Source organism: Haliotis asinina, chromosome 10 (assembly GCF_037392515.1).
Source record: "Haliotis asinina isolate JCU_RB_2024 chromosome 10, JCU_Hal_asi_v2, whole genome shotgun sequence".
NCBI lineage: Eukaryota > Metazoa > Mollusca > Gastropoda > Lepetellida > Haliotidae > Haliotis > Haliotis asinina.
In genome coordinates, this window is record NC_090289.1 from 21,362,940 (window position 1) to 21,383,250 (window position 20,311).

General features: G+C 38.5%; 1 protein-coding gene across 1 annotated transcript in view; it reads left to right on the top strand.

Annotated features, from left to right (window-relative positions):
* LOC137298857 (dnaJ homolog subfamily C member 13-like) overlaps positions 1 to 20,311 on the top strand; it is a 318,010-nt gene that overhangs the window by 74,618 nt on the left and 223,081 nt on the right. The window contains exons 10-12 of the mRNA XM_067831190.1: positions 6,021 to 6,112; positions 9,644 to 9,741; positions 12,331 to 12,399. Coding sequence (XP_067687291.1) covers positions 6,021 to 6,112; positions 9,644 to 9,741; positions 12,331 to 12,399 — 259 coding nt within the window. The remainder of the gene's footprint in view (positions 1 to 6,020; positions 6,113 to 9,643; positions 9,742 to 12,330; positions 12,400 to 20,311) is intronic.

Here is a 20,311-nt window from a genome sequence, read left to right on the forward strand (position 1 = left end):
ACTTAAACTTGTACTTGTTATAGCTTCGATAATCAGTGAGTTTGAAATGTTCTTTTCTGCCGCAGGTAACAATACCCCGCTTTGCAGTTTAATTCACTGCAAATCAGTGTACAAATATCTGGATATTAGAAGATATTATCAGTTTCTAAAAACTGTTAAGGCACTGAGTTCTTCATAGATAAACAATTTCAGTTTAATACCATGTCAACAATTTTGAAGAAATGTCTGTGATCGATTTCCGCTTGACATGTATGTATGTAAAACAAATGACAATCTTACTCATTCACTTTCAATGAACATAGTTTATGTTTAAATTAATGGTGTTTGTCATTTTTTTGGCTTAGAACATCCTCCTGCATAACAGGGCTTGAGAACTTCTAACATTGTTTTTGCAAATACCATGTGACTTTATGATGTCATGTTGATCTTAGACGAGTTATGAAATTGAACACCACAGTGAAAAGTGTTGAAGAAGTTTTTCATGTTGGTGAGTACCTTTTTCATCTGTCCTAAAACTATGCATGTACAGGTTACAGTTAACATGATTTCACTGAATATTTTTCATCATTTATTTTGAAGGCCTGTGTTGATATGAAACCTGTTTTATTGCCTTTTAAGTAGTCTAATTTAGAATGAAAGGGTATGAAATATGCTTTACCATAGGTAAGGAACATTTCATAAGTTCACACAGTTTTTTTGTCTGTCAGCACACTTTTACATTAAAGAATTTAAGCGAAGTTAGTTCATTTATATATGATCAGTTGCATGATATACAGATAGCACAGACTTGGATTCAGATAGTAGTTATTAAATACACAGTTCTTAGTACACTGTCTAAAATATTATAATTGTCTTTTTACCAATACATCCAGTACATGTTTTGAGTAGTGGTATGCCAAATATTTGAATCAGATGAAGTTCAGATAACTTTATTGAAAGGTAATTATATGCTGACATCATTTATTCTAAGGTAATGAACATTTCATAAAGTGATGATGAACATTTTCACCTCAGTCTCTTATGGATTTTCATTAACTTCAGGTATCGCAATGGGGAAAACAAGGGCAGAGATCCAGAAAGCTTACCAAGTGTGACTGAGGGCAAAAACAACAAAGAGAAAGAGGAGAAGTGATATCTAGGTACCATCAGACCAGCTATCAAAGAGAGATAATTTACACTGGACCCTAAGAAATAAGGACACCTTAAGGAGGCATAGACAGGAAAAGAGAGCTAATGTACAAGGTACTGATGACAGAGCTCTAGCTCATGATTTTGACACAAGTGGGTATGACAGTTTACCAGATGGATTGCAGGCTCCACTTCTGGTACAGATGAGGTTACCCAAATGAAGAAATGGACCCCGGAAATGGATAAGTCATGCACTGGCTGCCAAAACTAGACATAGCAAACTGAAAGATGACTTGCAGAACCTCAGGAGGAAGTACAAGACTGTCCTATGGAAGTTGCAGAAAGAAAGGTAACCATGGTCCATCACCACCATCTCCACAAACACCTCAATGACAGACAGAAGCACAGATTAGAAGAATGGGACTAACAAAAGCTCATGGGACAACCGTTGCCTGCTTATAATGTTGTTTTGAAGTAGCTGGCGACCGTGACATCCAGTCTCAGATCTTCAAAAAGGCTATCAGTTAATAATTTCGATGCAGGCAAGATTGTAAAGTGATACTGATGTATTAACATGTTTGGTCAGAAGGCAGGTTTGAGTAGGAACAAATTGGGCAAAGTCAAGTCAAAGACCATAGATCCTGTGCAACACAGGCGATTCAGGAAGTGATGAGGTTTAGAGAAGATGTCCTTCATTTCATGAATAGAAGAGAGAAAAGCAGGAACCTCCCCGGGAAGGCAACAAAATGAGCTCAGGTCCAGGAGAATACTTGCGAAAAAAGAATTTTAACAGATTACATGACAAATCTCCATAAAAAATTCCTTGCAGAACATCCTGTCAAACTTTCTTTGGTTTCTTTCTGTAGAATTAGACCCAAACAAATACAAACAGCAACCTTGATAACATATGACTGTTGTTAATGCATATGGCATTAGGACATGACGCTCACTCTGAAGTCTCTCAAGCCTTTGTATCCTGAGATCCCTCTGAATCCTGAAAAATATTCTGACATACCACATCCAGAGTTCAATACGGGCGCAGTGGAGGATAGTGCCTGTGGAAACAAAAGGCAAAACAAAAATCAGACATGAGAATGACAAATTGTAAAAATTACTGAAAAAATCAAGCCAGGGGTCAAGGGGGTCACTTAAGTCAATTGTCATTTTCACCTCGCTTGATAATGGTAGCCATTTTCCCACCAAATGCCATTTATCACGGGTGCAAAGGTACAGCAATCCACTCCTTATACATTACCACTGGAATAGGTTGCTGATTGTGCCATATGCTAAGGACTGGGGTTCTGAAACTCAATACATCGTGTAGGTTTTGCTGGTTTGCTCTCCGTGTCAGAAACATAAACTCCGCACACAGTTAGCAAACACGTGTTTCGCGAATGCTCTTCCCTTGTGACATTACACCCCCTCGCCCCCCTGCAAATTTTTATTGCAGATTTGCATTGATCTCAGAAATGGTCAGAATGAAACCAAAAACACAGAAATCCGCGGATTTGCAGAAAATTCTCATGCCTGAAAACTAATCATGAGTAGTCCAAGTCACCCAATCAAATTCAGCATTCTTTGAAACACTGAAATTTCAAACACTTGAATTCATGTATCATGGCTGAAAACCCAGTACTCACAATGCTGATATGTGAATTGAAGCAAAATGTCCCCTGGCATGAAGCAATTATTCATATGGACTTTGCTGAAAATTACATTTGTAAATCTGTTGAGGAAATACAATCCACTTACTGAAACCAGACCTCCGTAACTCTGTCACCCAGAGGTAGTATATCCTCAACCTGTTGATGGATCTGACCTGCAACATCAGACTTTTGTCTTGGTGTCCGACGAGATGAACCACAAGTCCACTACTGTACTTAAATTCTCACATACATCATCCAGTAGGTGAAGCAGCTGAGTTCCTGAGTTGAAGCATGTGCACTACTGGACTTTCAGCCCCACCAATACAAGAATAAGTCTATATTCAGCTTACTAGCAAACCATGAGGACAAGTTCAACATCACAGCTACCTGAAATTACTTTGAGGCAGCACCAGACAAATAGCTGTGTGATGGTTTCGGGGAACAGTGAAACACTCATCAAGTCATGAACACTCAAAAAAGTTTTCTTTCAGGATTCAAAAGATTTCTTTGCCAGGTCCCAATCACTAAACTGTTCATGCCAAAAGTGAATTTCCTCTTTGTGTCTACAGAAGAATGTAAAGCTACTGCACCATCACAGGCAAATCTGAAGCTGAAGCTGAAGCCAGAGAAGGGAACAACGTAGATCCATGCTGTCAAAGGTGTAGGCAGTGGGTGCATACATGTACATGACACAAGTTGTAACTGTAACAGCTCTTTGGGAGGTACTGTCTTAACAATACACCTGACGGGGAATCAGACCACAGTGTTCTGAGAGACATGTCAGGTGTCACCTCTGTTGTTAATATGTCTCTGCAAGGCCTAACCACAATGTAGGTGATTTTGTAGCTGTATTCCAGAAGATGGTATAGTGGAAAGATCAAGACTGTGGATTCTGAGAACTCTGAGTATGAGATCAGTTTGCTGGAATCAAAGAATTTCCAATAGCCTGCTCACAAGGATGTCATCTGGTGCAAAGAAAGTGATGTGCAAAATCATCCAAAGTGACAGTCATACTCAATAAAAAAAGTAACAATGTAACAAACATTTCACTCCTTAACCAAAATTTCACACCATTATTTGCTCTTTAGTTTTTTTTAACATTTTGAAGTTTACCAAGTATTTGTACTTTGTATTTAATAAGTTGTATTTGTATTTTACAGTTGAGCAAAAGAAATATCATCATAACATCAGTGACAATTACAATGAACATTTCATTCAAGTAACAAATAGTTTTGACATTTTGATTTGATTGACTCAGGCAACTGTCCGATAATTTCCATAATGTTTGCTTTTAGTCTCATGTTGAATAATTACAGTATTAAGTCTTTGAAGGGCATTTAGAAGTGAAACACATAAGAATGAAGATTTTTATGGATATCAACTTCTTTATATGAGAACACGTTTCGGAGTTAATGCTTACTCCTTCATCACCTGATGATTTTATGGATGATGAAGGAGTAAGCATTAACTCAGAAACGTGTTCTCATATAAAGAAGTTGATATCCATAAAAATCTTCATTCTTAATTACAGTATTATTGTTATTTGAAATTCATGTCCAAAAACACTGAATGATAATCACTAAAATAAACAATAGTTCACTTTCCTGCAGTTAAGCAGTTAAGAATGCTTGAAAACATGGCTTTGACTAAAATGTTTGTTACTTTTGTAGTGGTTTGTATTTAGTGGTAAGAAAATTAGTAAATTTTGTTTCCTCCTCAAATACATGACACGTGTTTAAAGATTGAACTGTCAGAGTAGTTGCAAGTATTTGTCAATTCATGGCATTTTGCTTCATGTATTTACTTCATTCCTAAAATTTCTTCAATATTTGCATATTCAGTATGTTGTATTCTACACTTTATTTGTGGGGATCAAGATGGTCCACCTTGCAAGATCACAGTTACCATGTTAAAGAAAGATAAGACTCCTAGCCCTGTTATAAGATCACAGTTACCATGTTACAGAAACATATGAAACCAGAAAAATCTGGTACATTGTCCTGTCAGAATATTGATTCATTACAACACACAGCCATCGAAAGCTTCAGCTGAATATTACCACTAATTACAACACTGATTGATGAAACACAGCTTTAGTTCAAGTGCTTGATGCTACAGTCATAATAAACAAAAGCCAAACTTCAGAATATTTCTGGTATTGAGTACCTCGCATTTGAAGAATGCTTGCAAACATCTAGCTAAGAAATCCCATCCTCACAGCATTTTTTCCTGGAGTGAAAATTCCAGCACTGGTGACACGTGAGATGACACGCGAGTGGATTTGGATCAGCTGTTCGTTATAAACACGTCAATTAACGCATGAAATAGCACAGAGGGCCCATCAATTTGTTCGTTGTAACAGATAATTCGTACTATCAGTGTTTGGTGTATACGGTAGTTAATTCATAACAACATATAGGAAAGCAGTCAGGACTTCTGAATTTGTTCGTTGTAACCGACAATTCATTGTAAGCGTGTACGTTATAAGTGAACTTTACTGTACTTGTTTGCCATAGATCATTCTCCGGGACAAGCGTTATCTCATTTAGTTCCTAGGTTTTAGTGTTTAGTTAACATTAAACACACAGCGGGTATATTGTATAAGGCTGCATCTATCTGTATGAATTAGAATGTCTTTAGAACCGCTATCTAGATTATATTCATATTTGGTACTAAGGTTTACCACAGTATAAGAAAGGTCCCAGACAGGTTTGGTGACCTTGACCTTCGTTTCACAAGGGAACTTTATACTTTTCCCTTGTAAACAAGATATCTCAAGACCCATTCATTAGATTTTCTTCTGATTCAGCACCAAGGTTTGTCAAGGAAAGGAGCAGGAATCAGTAGATTTTGATGACCTTCACATAATTTTCAATGTCATGGTGACACTTTGAACATTTCAGTATGTTAACCAGAATTGTCAGCAAGATATCTCATGACCAGTTCAATGACTTTACTTCATAGACTTTCAAGACTTCCCTTGAATGTTTTTCAGTAAGCAATTCGTTTAGTACTATTTATTCATCTTTCATACAGTATGACTTTCATGTCAAGGTCAAAGTCTGTCTTGAAAATATTTTTGTGTTTGAACAACTACAGAGTAAGATATCAAAACAGATTGACTGGTCATGTGTTTCTTGAAATTTAACTTCATCATAAACTTTCACACATTTTAAGTTTGATTTGATAATTTGTAGCAGGGTATTATGTCACCTTAGTGACAATGCTTGTTCTATTTGTTTTCAGATTTTTGCAATTGTTCGTGACCAAGAGAATCCACAGAAATTTTCTGTGGAATATGTGAAAGGTGCAATAAGAAACTATCTGTCAACAGATCGGTAGGTACTACTTATGGCAGTACCATCATTAAGCTTCCAGTGTGAATAAAGTTATTTGGGACACAAGAGTAGAAGACGTAAACATTACTGCAGCTGGTTGAGTACTTGTTATGTTGAAACTCTCCATCAGAACCCATTCTGCCAGGGTTTTCTGAATTGCAGTGAAGTGCCCCTTGTCAGATGTGAAGACAAAATTCTTGTAAATCTCTAGTGAAGTTTATCAAAAACCTTTTTGTCAAAACGTGAGTTCATCCTGAGGTTCTCCACCGGGAGCACAGCCCTTCTGACAATCTGGGTAATTGAGAAGGCTGCAGTGTTGGGGAGCCTTCATATTCTCCGGAATGTTCTTGGTGGGTTCGACAAGGCAGTGTTTCCTGAGAGAAGTCCCATTCGCTGTCTGGGCTGCGTGTAGAAGGGGCGAGGGATCATCATTTTCCAGGATGTGGGTCAGGATCACCCAAACCCTCTCTGCTGCATATTTATCTAAATCTGTAAAACATAATAATAATAATAATAATTGAGAGCAGAAGGGGGCGAGAAAGGGATGTTTAGATCTCGTTCAAAGAAAACCAAAGCTCCGAGCTAAATGCTCGAAACAAAGTCAAAGCCACCAATACCTTTGCTGTGCCAGTCCTGTCCTATTCCTTTGGAATAGTTGACTGGACAAAACAAGACATCCAGAGTCTTGACTGCCTGATCAGAAGGATCATGTCTGATAACAGAGCACACCACCTTCGTTCCTCTCTTAATCGTTTATATATGCCAATCAATTCTGGAGGTTGGTTTGATTAATGTGGAAGCTCTTCATGAAAGAATACTATTGTGTACTTTTGCACATATTTATTTATCGGATGATCCTCTGGTGATGCATGTCAAAACTCACGATGAAAGTAAGGAATTCCACAGCTATTTTAAGCGTGCCAAGGTTGTTGGACACAATCTGTAATTTGAAGTAGATTTTCTTGATGGCGATGTGCTGCTGGACGGTACAGTGATGGGAGTATACCAGGTGAAGTCCTTTACCAAGTCCGTGCAGAGTCGGTCCTTTGTGGAGAAGCTTCCTGAGCAGCGATTGCATCATGTGTACATGCAATCAACAGCAATCCAACCAACTCCTTTGCCTGGATGAAGTCGGCTGGTCTCAAATGTGAAACTGAGGGCTTCCTTTTTGCTGCTCAGGACCAGTCACTGCCCACTCGCAATCGCCAGAACGTGATTCTTAAAGAAAATATCAATATGAAATGTCGTCTTTGCAATGAATTTACAGAGACTGTCCAACACCATGTCAGTGGATGCCTTTCCATAGCACCAACAGCATATCTTAAAAGACATGATGGCATGGCTCGCTGCTTTTACTACCGTCTCTGCCATGCCTGTGTTTTTGACCCACATCCTGGAAAATGATGCTCTTAAACTTCTGGAATAGGCCAATATACAGCCTGAGACGAATTCCTGCCAACAAACCTTATCTTGTCCTTTTTGATAAAACCAATGAAATTATTTATATCATTGAATTTTCTGTCCCTTTTGACAACAATGTGATTGGCAAGATTGAGGAAAAAGCATGATAAATATGCGGACCTTACCTTTAAAATGTCTCGCTTGCATCCCAAGTACACTGTCATCAGGCTCCCCATTGTTCTCGGTGCCATTGGTTTGGTACCTCCTGATTTCTTGGCGCAGATCAGAAGAGTGCCCAGGTTCTCCACAGCCCTTCTGACAATCTGGGTAATGCAGAAGGCTGCAGTGTTGGGGAGCCTTCACATCCTCCGAAAAGTTCTTGGTGGGTTCGACTAGGCAGTGTTACCTGGGAGAAGTCCCAGTCACTGTCTGCCCTGAGATGATGATTTGCTTTACCAGCCTGACTGTGCCAGGATCACCCGAACCCTCTCTGCTGCATATCAATCTTAATCTGTAAAACATAAAAATCATAATTCCTTTATATAACGCCTGGTATCAATCTTTAGGTGAGACCACATGTATCACATTTGCTTCATTGTGGGGCAGGACTGCAGTCCTAGAAACTCTCAGGAGTCAAACTGCCAAACACTGTGACCCATCCAAGAACTTTGAGAGCTCGGCGTTGCTTAACTTCAACTGATTTGTGACCTTAGCTCTGGACCACTCGCAAGCACTTTCCATGTATCATGGTTATTTCAAAGATCAGGGGCTTTCACATGTTCTTGCAAATCGCATGATGGCTTCACTTTGTAGATACAGTTTTGCTAACAGGAATGTATTTAATCAAACTGGAAGTGTCCTAGAAGTTGTCCTAAGGGTGTTAAAGGGATATATGTTTCAAAGTTACTTTTGTTATGTGTTGTCTTAAATCTGCTGTGACTTGGAAGCACTAGGACTCTGTTATTAGGTGGTTTGTAAGGGAAAAAGAGAAATGTTTACATTGTTAAAAGCGTATAATGTTAACAAACTCTGTTTTCAGAGTTATTTTCACAGCTATTAAGTGTTATTATGTTAAATTAAAACTGCTCACTCTTTACAAGCCATGTTATCAGTGATAAGCATCTCATGTCTAATATATACTCTTAAAAAAAAAGTAGGGGATCTTCATTTTTTTATTTGCAATTAAAAATATTGAAGAGATTTATTGGAGTCAATCAGTGTTGATATGATACTACTGAATGTTTTGAGAGTGCATCACCATTTGCACTTCCTTACAACCATAGTCATTTGGAATGTTGTCGCTTTCAGGGGTTCAAAAATCCCATTGCCCGACACCCAGGTCATGTCAGGTTTCATTTCGGGCAATCAAACAATGGTATCTTACTTGTCCATGGACTACTAGATAATTTCCACTTATGGTTTGAAACTGCAAATAATCTTGGATTTAGTTTCACATCTACTCATAATGAAGCTATTAAAGTTCGCAATAATAATAAAGTAGAGCCCAAGGAGAGTGAAATTATCACTCTCTGATAAGTAGTCCAATAAACATTAACATCATGCATTGTGTCATAAATTCGGGGCAAGTGGAAAATTAGTCAGGATAAGTTACTTTCTTGAAGTCATTTGCCCTGTGGCAAAATATTTTTTAACCCCTGGCTTTTGAAATATGATTGATGTATGGCATGTAATTTGCATGTACACGATTTTTATTTTAAAACAAATGACTAGAAACAAACACTAACAAATGTGTGATGCAAGATGAGTGTCAAAATTGATGTTCTAAGTGATTTCTTGACCTTCAAAATCAAGAAGAGGCCATGCATGCGTATGTGGCCTCTGCGTTGTGCACATGCATCATGCGTTGTGTTTAGGGGTGCTAATAGAGGGAAATGGTGGTGCATTCCTAAGATGTCTGTCCTTGAAACGTTTACACTTCCTATCCAAATTGAAAGTTCATTATCCCTTACTTTTTTTGGAAGAGTATACAAGACAAACTCTTTGAACATGAACACTGACAGAGAAATGATATATACAAAGAAACTTATTTCATTTGTTGACAAAGTGAAGGTCAGTTTCAAGCTTCTAATACAGTGCCATGTAATTTAACTAGTTTGTTTTTGTTTCCAGAGATGCACTAATTGCATCTTTGCTTGATGGTGTTCGTGCATCTGGCAACAGAGATGTCTGCGTGAAGATGACCCATACTGACAGGGGCTTTCGGTTGGGTAAGTACATGGGTCAAAATGTTCAGATGATATCTTTTGGTACGGGATTAATTTGATTAGGAGTGGAAGAAGCAAGTCTAGTTTTCAGGCTTTATGCTAAGTGATCCACTAAGAAAATGAAGTGATTGATGTTACCGCAGTGCAATACCAGTAACTTATCTCAACTTGCTGTTTGGTACCAAAGTCTTTCACTTGAAAAAGAGACCCATAAGGTATAAAGTTAGGAGGAGCCAGAAGGGTGGAGAGTCTAAATCCAACTGGCAGTATCCACAGCAGAGGAAGTCTTTATCATTTGCATTGTTCTCACGTATCAACAAGTTATAGACTGGCATACTATTTCACTATTTATAGTCTTACCTTTTGGGAGGATTGTTCAGGTAGGGAAATTGTGTCAAAAACCAAGTATCAAAATTATTTGGACTGAAGAATTTAGTTTAAACTCAAACAGTATGTACATTATGTACCTAAAAAGTGGACACAAGATAAGGGACAAAACTATGACAGGGAGTAATCAATTGCAGTCTTCCAACTATCTCCTGATTGTAAGTTCAAATATAACGTCATCTTACATGCTCGTTCCAACATTTGGGGTGAAGTGGTATTCCTTGGTATTAGTAGAACTGCAGTATTTTACCATAGCACAATCCCAAAATTCAATACTTTCTGTTTTTGTGCCATCATTTTTTAACGTTTTCAAACATTTTTATCCCCCTAGCATGTAATGCAGGGGATATAGTTGACACCTTGTCTGTCTGTCCGTAATCATTTTGTTTCCAGAGCATAACTCAGATACCGTTCAATATTTTTAGACCAAGCTTGATAGATATAATAATCTCAACCTATAGTTGTGCCTTTTGCTATTAACAGAGTTGGAGTTGCTATTTTTACCTTTTTTGTTGTTCCATGGAACATTTTGATGTTAGTCTAATGGTACGGTGGGCTTGGTTTCTGGAGCAGAACTCAAAATCTGTTCAATGTTTTTCTGCAAAACTTGGTAGATATATCAATCAGAACCTGAAGTGGTACCTTTTGCTATGTACAGGTTTTTGTGACTTATCATTTTCTCGGTTTCCATGAAAAAGTTTCAGACTTAGTCTCAAAAGTGAGAGGTGTGTTTTGTTTCCGGAGCAGAACTCAAAAACCGTTCAATATCTTTCTGCAAAACTTGGTAGATATATCAATCAGAACCTGAAGTGGTGCCTTTTGCTAATTACAGTTTTTTGTGATTCATAATTTTCTTGGTTTCCATGGAAACGTTTTGAACCTAGTCTCAAAAGTGAGAGGTGTCTTTCGTTTCCAAAGCAGAACTCAAAAACTTCCGAATATCTGTCAGTAAAACTTAGCAGATATGTGTAGCAGACCCCAAGGTGGTGCCTTTTGGTTTTTAGAGGTTTTTGTGAAGTATTATTTTCTCAGTTTCCATGGAAACATTTCGGACGTAGTCTCAAAATGGAGGGAAGGGCTTCGTTCCCAGAGCACAACTCGAAAACCATTTCATATCTTTCAACAGATCTTGGCAGATATATGAGACAGATCTTGAAATTGTGACTTTGCTGTTTACAGATATATGGCATTCATAATTTTCATGAATTCCATGGAAACAATTCAAATTTAGTCAACAAAAACAATGAGTAACTGTGAGATGATATATCCTTTCAAATGTGGGGGCTGGGGGGATATGTCATCTTCTGATGACTCTTGTCTTAAATGTCTAGAAATCGAATCATTTGGTTAAAATCTGTGTGTTTCTTTGCTTGACAGCAGCTATTTTCCTTAAAGTAAGTGCGAGATTGTCTACAGTCGTCTACATTTTTAGTAATTTCAAATCAGACAAACAGACATCCATGTACAACTAGAACTGCAATACTGCTTCGACATGTACTGAACTGTTGTGTTTGGGCATTTGAATGCATTTTACAGTTTTTGACATTATTTCATTTCATTCAAACTCAATGAATATTGAATCAGTTGCTTCAATGCTAGTTCTAGCATGTCATTTAAAGTGCCCATTCAGCACAAACATAAATGTGTAATACTTGAATGTTGTATTTAAAATGCTGACCCTTCTAGAGAGAGACATGCTTTATGCACTCTATACTCAAGAAATTTTCATTTTGGGAAGTAGAGGATATCTAATGTTTGCAATATGGATCATCATGAAATTGACATGATGACTATTTTTGCAAGCTATTTCCTCAAGATTTTATAAACTGTTCTTACACCTGCACTCTCAGAGATTCTTTCTGATATGTGGAAGCTCAAATGAAGTAAAATATTTTAGCATTTAAGTATTTGTGACAGAAGCTTATGTATTGAAAACATGTCATACCCAAAGGACATAAGGAAATAAATTTGATTTTGCATAGGTGCACATGAAAGCTAAATGTCCACAAAATGATACCAGAAATACAATCAACTGACACAGAATCATTGTTGTTACTATTATTAAAAATTCAGTTATTCTCTAAATAGTCCATGGAACCTGTGATGTTAACGTTTGCCCTCAAAAGGAAAAAGTGATGTAAAAATTTGAATTTGATTCATCTTAAAAGCTCTGTAATGGTTAGTGTCTGTACATTTTGTTTGCAGGCCCCTTCACTGTGCCAGTGGATGAAGAGGTGGAGTCCCAGCACATGAAGCACATCCAGTCACCACCAGGTACGCTTACAGCATTTCTTTAGTAGATGTAGTGAAATCCATCTTTTTGTGACTGCAGTGTCTTTGCCCCATGTATTCTAAAACATATTTCAACTAGAGTCCACATTCACTACATACTCTGCCACAAGTATGGAAATGCCTCTATGTCAGATGTCAGAATTGCTGTCATGTGAAAGATCTTGAACATCAAAGTTCAATTTTCTTTAAGCTCTTACTTATGAGATTTCAGGAAATTGCTAGTACTTTATGTGATAAGTATGCAACTAGTATTTTCTGAATTCTGTTTGAAATTGTTCACTGTAATCTGATAATAGAGGTGCTATAAATTACATGGTTTTCTGCTGTGTTGACCATTTCTAAAATCTGTTAATCTTGTTAATGTATGCATCTTGTATGCATCTGATATTTTGATTTTGTATTTTATATATTTTTCCAGTTTTAGTGCTGTTTGAACTTAGATAAATTTTGACAAATTTTGTTTCTCTCTGAACATAGTGTTATCGGGGATGAAGCTTTTCCACTTTTCCACAGATGCTGTTCATAAAAATTTATTGAGCTTCTACATGTTTCATTGGAACTCCTTGTTCATCCAGTTTCTTACTTTTGTCACTTGTACAGATGTTTGAACTTGGTTCCATTCAGCCTGTTCGTCCCATACAACAAGGGGTGTACTTTATCCACTTCTCAAAAAACACAGCACAAATCTCATTTAGCTTACATATGTCTTTTATAGAGCAGTTGTGCCTCTCATATTTTGTTTTTGTACTTTGTAGCTTTTGTATGTTTAGAGACATTTGAACTTAGGTAAATTTTGTGGAATTTCTTATTTTCATATTTCCATAGATGTATATTGAACTTGTTCAGGAATTTTGTTCAAATCTATATATGATAATAGGTTGTGTTACCTAACCCCTCAACACATTGTTTTTAGTGGTTTCAACTACTTCATAGGGATCCTGAATGTGTGATAATTATGCACCCGCTGGGGGCATATCGGGTTACCCTCCATGTCCATCTATCCATACAAAACAGGGAATGTACTCCATTCCCACTTCTAACACTGATAATAATAATCTGATGATGTACGCCTCTCTGTGTTGGGCCTAGATAGCGGAATTATATTCCCTGAACTGAACATACATCACCCAGTTAGGGCAGACTCGCCGAAGCTGGGTTTTTTTCTGGGTTACAGCAAGACAAGAAGAATTCGATCTTTCACTTCTGCAGCCCAGTGAGCCTTCCTCTGGTAGTGACACAAATCATATTGGAGATGGGACTTGCCTGAGGGCAAGGTGTAGAACCCGACCAAGAATATCTTGGTCTAACCATCTCAGATACACACTACTAGATTGTGCGAAAGCAACAGGATGGCCTGATAATCCACACATCAATGGCAAGTTGCTTAAGCTACACTGGCACAATTGCATACCCCTGTATGCTTACCTGATGGAGCAAAATCTCTGAGATCGACTCTGACGGTTTAAACATCTTATGCCCCATGAGGCAGCAGGATGCTCAAGTGGCAGCAGATCTAAATGGACATCCACGTGAACCTCATTCCTCTTCCCGAAACAAACTCTTCTGACAATTGAGCAAAAGAGCAAATTGGCCCCGAAATTTTGGACCCTCATTCTTCCTCTTCCTCAATTGCTGATCTTTCAGAAAACTCTGTGTATATTTTGTTTCTCTCTATTTATGATGATATCTGCTATACCTTTGGAAAAACGGAGGCCAATAAAACAAACCAGTCAATCTTTTCCCAAAAATGAAATTGATTTATTAAATGACATTATTTTCATGAAACTTTCAGGAGACTGTTCATTACATGAAGTTAATTGCTGTGTCTATGCTGCAACTCAAACCTTGAAGGAAATTCACACGGTTTCCAAAGAAAAGTCTTCTGCTACTAAGAACAATAAACCAAAGAAAAAACGGTTCCAGGTTAAATTAACAGAAACTAGAAAATATATTTCCTGGATAGAGCTATGGATGAAATTAAGACCATCAGGGAATCCCATGTCTAAACGACAAAAATCAATTTGGAGAAAATTAAAATTACAGTACAAGACAACAAAAGAAAACATACTCCTCCAAGTAGTTGTCAATTTCCTTAAGGCAAAAATAAAAGTTTGGACTGAAAGAAAGAAAAAATGGGAAAAGGAAAACCAATTCATCAAACAAAGTAAACTGTTTAGAACAATGAAAAACAATTCTACAGGCAACTTAAAACGAGTGGTGAAGATGAGCATGATAAACGACTTCCCATGGATGCCAAAGAAAGGTTCTGGAAACAGTTGTGGTCTGTACCAGGCGACTGTAACCTTGAGACACCATGGGTTAGTCATTATGACCATGCAATGCATGGGAAAGTAACTAGGTCATTTGTCTGTTACATCTCAGCAGATTGCCTGAAACGTGTCATTAAAAAGACCAGATCTAATACAGCTTCAGGGCCTGATGGCATTCGAAACTGGTATTGGAAACTGTTCCCTTGTGTCCAAACACCATTACTTAACTGTTTTAGTTGTGTCTTGTGGACACAGGTGATGTTCCTCCATGGTTCTGCAAAGGTCGCCCAATACTCCTTCCCCAAAAAAAGGAGTGACTTGACTGGTCCCAAACCTTCCACCCTATCACATGTCCAAATACTCAATATAAATTATTCACAAGGTGTTTGACAAACCTTGTGTCATCTTACTGCTCTTTCAGTGAGATAACTTACAGAGAGCAGAAGGAGGCGAGAAAGGGATGTTGGGGTCAAAGATCAACTTCTTGTACAGAAAATGATTTTGGTTGCTAAAACGTATCACCGCAACCTCTCCATGTGCTGGATTGACTACAAAAAAAGCATATGACTCTGTCCCTCACAAATGGATTGTGCAGTCTCTTCAGTGTATTGACCTCCATGACAGACTACTTGATTTACTGAAGCCTTTAATGAGTTGCTGGTTGACTCAACTTGAGATGTACTCGCAAGGGCAGGTGCAGACTTTTGAGTTTTCTGCTCAATAGGGAGGAGGGTTACCATCCCAGACCTCCTCAGCACAAATCCCCAATACCTCTTACTCATCTCCTCTACATGGATGACATCGAGCTCCTTGCCAAAGGAGATACCAATTTGAAAGAACAGGTTCTCCTTGTTGAGTCCTTTTCTAATGACATTGGCATGACATTTGAACTCGACAAATGTAATACTCTTCATTTGAAACGTGGCAAGGTAACTAATGATGGATGGGTCAGGTTACAAGGGGGAGGAGCATCTTGTGGAAGATCAGGCACAGACATACCTTGGAATGCAAGTTCAAGACAAGCTTCAGAGTGCCCAGATTCAAGATGAACTTCGGGCCGAGTATAAATCTTGTTTAAAGAAAGTTCTGGAGTTCAGAGCTAAATGCTCGAAACAAGTTCAAAGCCACCAATTCTTTTGCTGTGCCAGTCCTTTCCTATTCCTTTGGAGTAGTTGATTGGACAAAACAAGACATCCAGAGTCTTGACCGCCTGACCAGAAAGATCATGTATGATAATATAACACACCACCCTTTACTTTCTTAGTCATTTATATATGTCAATCAATTCTGGAGGTCGGTTTGATTAATGTAGAGGCACTTCATGACAGAATTTTATTGTGTACTTTTGCACATACTTATCAGAAGATCCTCTGGTGATTCACATCAAGACTCACGATGAAAGCAAGGAATTCCACAGCTATTTTAAGCGTGTCAAGGTTTTTGGACACAATCTGAAATCTGAGATTGATTTTGTTGATGGTGATGTTCTGCTGGATGGAACAGCAATTGGAGTAAACCAGGTGAAGTCCTTTACCAAGTCTGCCCAGAGTTGGTCCTTTGCGGAGAATCTGTCTGAGAAGCCATTACCTTGTGTGTACATGCAGTGTGTGGAACAGAACAGCAATCCAACCAACTCCTTCACCTGGATGAAGTCGGCTGGTCGCAAATGTGAAACTAAGAGGTTCTTTTTTGCTACTCAGAACCAGTCACTATCCACTCGCAATTGTCAAAATTTTTCTTAATCAAAATGTTAACATGGAAACTCGATTATGCAATGAATTTACAGAGACTGTCCAACACCTTGTCAGTGGATGCCCTTCCTTGGCAGAAACAGCATATTTTAAAAGACATGATGGCATGGTTCGCTGCTTCTACTACCGTTTCTGCCATGCCTGTGGCTTTGACCCCGAGGTCCATCCATGGTACGACCCTGAACATGTCCAGGGCATCCTGGAAAATGATGCTTTTAAACTTTTCTGGAATAGGCCAATACACAGCCTGATCATTGAATTTTCTGTCCCTTTTGACAGCAATGTGATTGGCAAGATTCAAGAAAAGGATGATAAATATGCTGACCTTGCCTTTGAAATGTCTCGTTTGGATCCCAAGTACACGGTCGTCAGGCTCCCCATTGTTCTTGGTGCCCTTGGTTTGGTACCTCCTGATCAGGAGAGTGCTGGGGTTCTCCACTGGGAGCACAGCCCTTCTGACAATCAGCGTTGAGAAGTCCCTTTCACTGTCTGGGCTGCGTGTAGATGGGGGCGAGGGCCCTGAGCTGATGATGAGCTTTACCAGCCTGACTGTGCCAGGATCACCCGAACCCTCTCTGCTGCATTTGAATCTTAATCTGTAAAACATAATAATGATGAATTTATTTAGTGCCTGCTTCTAAAAGCTCAATGGCACTGTAAAAGAGAGTAAGAAAAACCTGTGAGAAGGATAATGTGAACAGGTGGGTTTTTTGGGCTTTGTTTGAAAGAGTCTCTACAGTTAATTTCTCTGATAGTGATATGAAGGCTTTTCCAAAGTAATGGGGATGCAGCTGAGAAGGCTTTGTCAACCATTGTGGTTTGGGTGGATGACTGAGAAAGAGGAAGGGAGTTGCTGGAGCAGAGAGCATGGAGAATGACAAGATTCTTCAGGTATTTGGGATAGTCGTCATCATATATGCAGCTGTGAGCTAAGAGGAGAAGTTTGAAGTTGATTCTGAAGGATATTGGAAGCCAGTGAAGTCGTTCAAGGATGGGAGTGATGCTATAATATTGTGGAACAGGCAACAACTCGGGCAGCAGAGTTTTGAATTCTTTGCAGTTTGGAAAGTAGATGACCAGGAGTGTTAAAACAGAGAGAATTGCTGTAGTCGAGTTTGGAGTTTGGATTTACAAGACTTGTCATGAGTAACTGAGCAGTGTTATCGTTCAAAAGGAGATGGATTTTGCTGATGTTGAGATTCAGAAAGTGGGAGAATTTGGAAAGGGCACTGATTTGTTGTTGACATGGCATGGTTTCCTCGATATGACACCTAAATTTTTTTATGAGTGTGCAGGTGTGATGACGTCATCAGCGATTGTGAGACAGAGAGACTGTAGTACTTTCAGGAGTTACTGTTGGGATCCGGTGGTTAAAAGCTCTGTCATTGAGTTTCAAATAATTTAAGGCCATCCAGGTTCTTATTTCTGCTATACAATCTTGGATTTGAAATGCACCGTTTTTCTCATATTGTGGTTGGACAGACAAATACAGCTGGTTATCATCTGCAAAGAGGTGAAAGCTCACAGAATATTTTCTAACGCTGTCTCCTATTGTTAGAATGTAAATGCTGAACAGCAAAGGACCAAGAACCGACCCCAGGGGCATTCCACAATGGAGTGGCATAGAATCTGAAAGAAGAGTGTCAGTCTTGACAGATTAGAGCCAGCCAGATTGGTAAGATCTCAGTCAGTTAAGAGCTGTTCCTCTGATCCCTGTCCAGGTGATGAGACGCTGAATCATTGGCATCCATGGCACTTGATAAGTCAAGGAGAACAACCATCGTTATTTACACATAATGATAATTAAAAAAAGTTATAATTCGGTCTGGTCGCCATTTGCAAAATGACATGCCAATCAGATCAGCTCTTTCCTGTCAGTTCACGAATGGTGATTGCTTCCTGGTGTTTTGTAATGCCATGCAAGTGATTCACAAGTACTGTTACTAGTTCAATTGTATTGTTTTGTTGCTTGCACAAAGCACTTTCAAGAAGTGGGCGATTATTGGAGTAGGGGCATTCATTTGTAACATGTCATTATATCCCCCAGCTGAGAACCGTGATCCAATCTTATTATTAAAGGATTTCTCAAATAACATCTGTGGTAATCTTTTCCCCAATATCAGTGGCCTTCCGCTCTGTAAGAGGATACAACAATGATACAATACCTTGAGGCTCCGCATGAATAAGATGTGAGATGATTCGTTTGATGGCGGGTATCGTTTGAAAGCTCTGAACATCAACCTTGCCAAGGGTATTTTCCTATTTGTAAGAAGCAATCTTATTGGATACTAGTTTCTAATGACGCTTATTTGCCACAGTCTGCTATAAGGATTGTGAATGGTCAAAAGCAAACACGTGACCTAAGGTCATCAATCAGCTGACAGCAATAGATACTGTCCTTGTAAACTTGTTGATTCAGAGGAAAGTTTTGAGTAAAATCATGCTATTCTGAACATGTTACACAACACATCACCACCTATACACACATTATGGACCTTAGTGCATGTATCGTGCTAGGTTATGACATATGACAAAAATGCTCCATGCACATTTTGTAGCATTAAACATCGTGTCCGATTGTCAAGTTCGAGGCGACAAATGCCGAGATGTCACTTGAATTACAGCACACAATCACTCAAAAAAGACGGAAGTAATAAGTTATAATGTTCATTTGACAACTTTTACAAGTCCTGTTGTTGATTGTATTCAGCTTATTCACTTTGATTAATTATCTACTTTAGAAATTAATTAGTGACTTTGCTCTTAGACAACTTGCAGATGATGTGGACCCGTTGATGAAGCACATGTATGAGAATTGTTTCCTACAAAATTTGGAAAATATTTATAATTCTAATTCTGTCAGGTTTAATGTATGATAGTGGATATAGATGTCATGGTCACTTAGCATACGTACATTTTACATCCAAGACTGTAACTGACAGATTTCTTGTGGTGTGGGTTGACTGCGACCATACCTATGTTTTACATCCAAGACTGTAACTGCCAGATGTCTGATGCGGGGAGTCAGCTTATGCATGAAATATACCATATTAACACTGATTTTAGGGGTCAAGTTAGGGGCTTGACTTATTTATGGGGTCATCTGATACATGGTAATATGCGGTAGTCTTTTGACAACAATTCGCTCCATTCATTTAAAGACAAAGGAAATGTTAGAAACTGGTCTATAATTTCTGAAGTCATCAGGGTCTAATGATGCTTTCTTTAGTAATGGTGTGATAAAGTCTTGTTTGTAGGCAGTGAGTACCTCACCACTGTTGAAGTGTTGAAAATATCAAGTGATGGATGCTTAAGATGGTCAGTGGTTGACTTGGCCATGTTGGTACCATGTTGGTACAACATCAAGTGATGAGTTCTTAGTCTGAGGGAAATTCCTGAATGAAAACAGCCTTACTCCTTTGTGATGCCTGCGGGTCATGCTTTATCCAACTTATAAACTGACTGATGATATAGATACTTTAGGTATAATTTGAATATTTGGTATTAACTGATGAAATCTGGGAGAACAAATTAAGGGGAAAAGTGCCCCAGGTGCGTTAGCAGTGGCAATCATCGTTACCTTTTGTGATTTCCCAGATATCACAGTCTGTACTCTGCAGTGTATTTAGGTTATGATTTTGGAAGGTGTTCCATCAGATGATAGTCCTTTGGATTGATGTAAAGAGTACAGGAAAATCATACTTGTTCTTCCCCCTCATACAAGCCACCTTCTAACTGCCACTGGACATAAGATGTTATGGACTTTTTGAGATGACATGGATACAATCATGCCATTCATTCCAAAAATGAACTCTGGAAAAGCTATCGGAAAGTAAGATATTTGGAGCATAGCATGTCATGTTTTCACCTCAG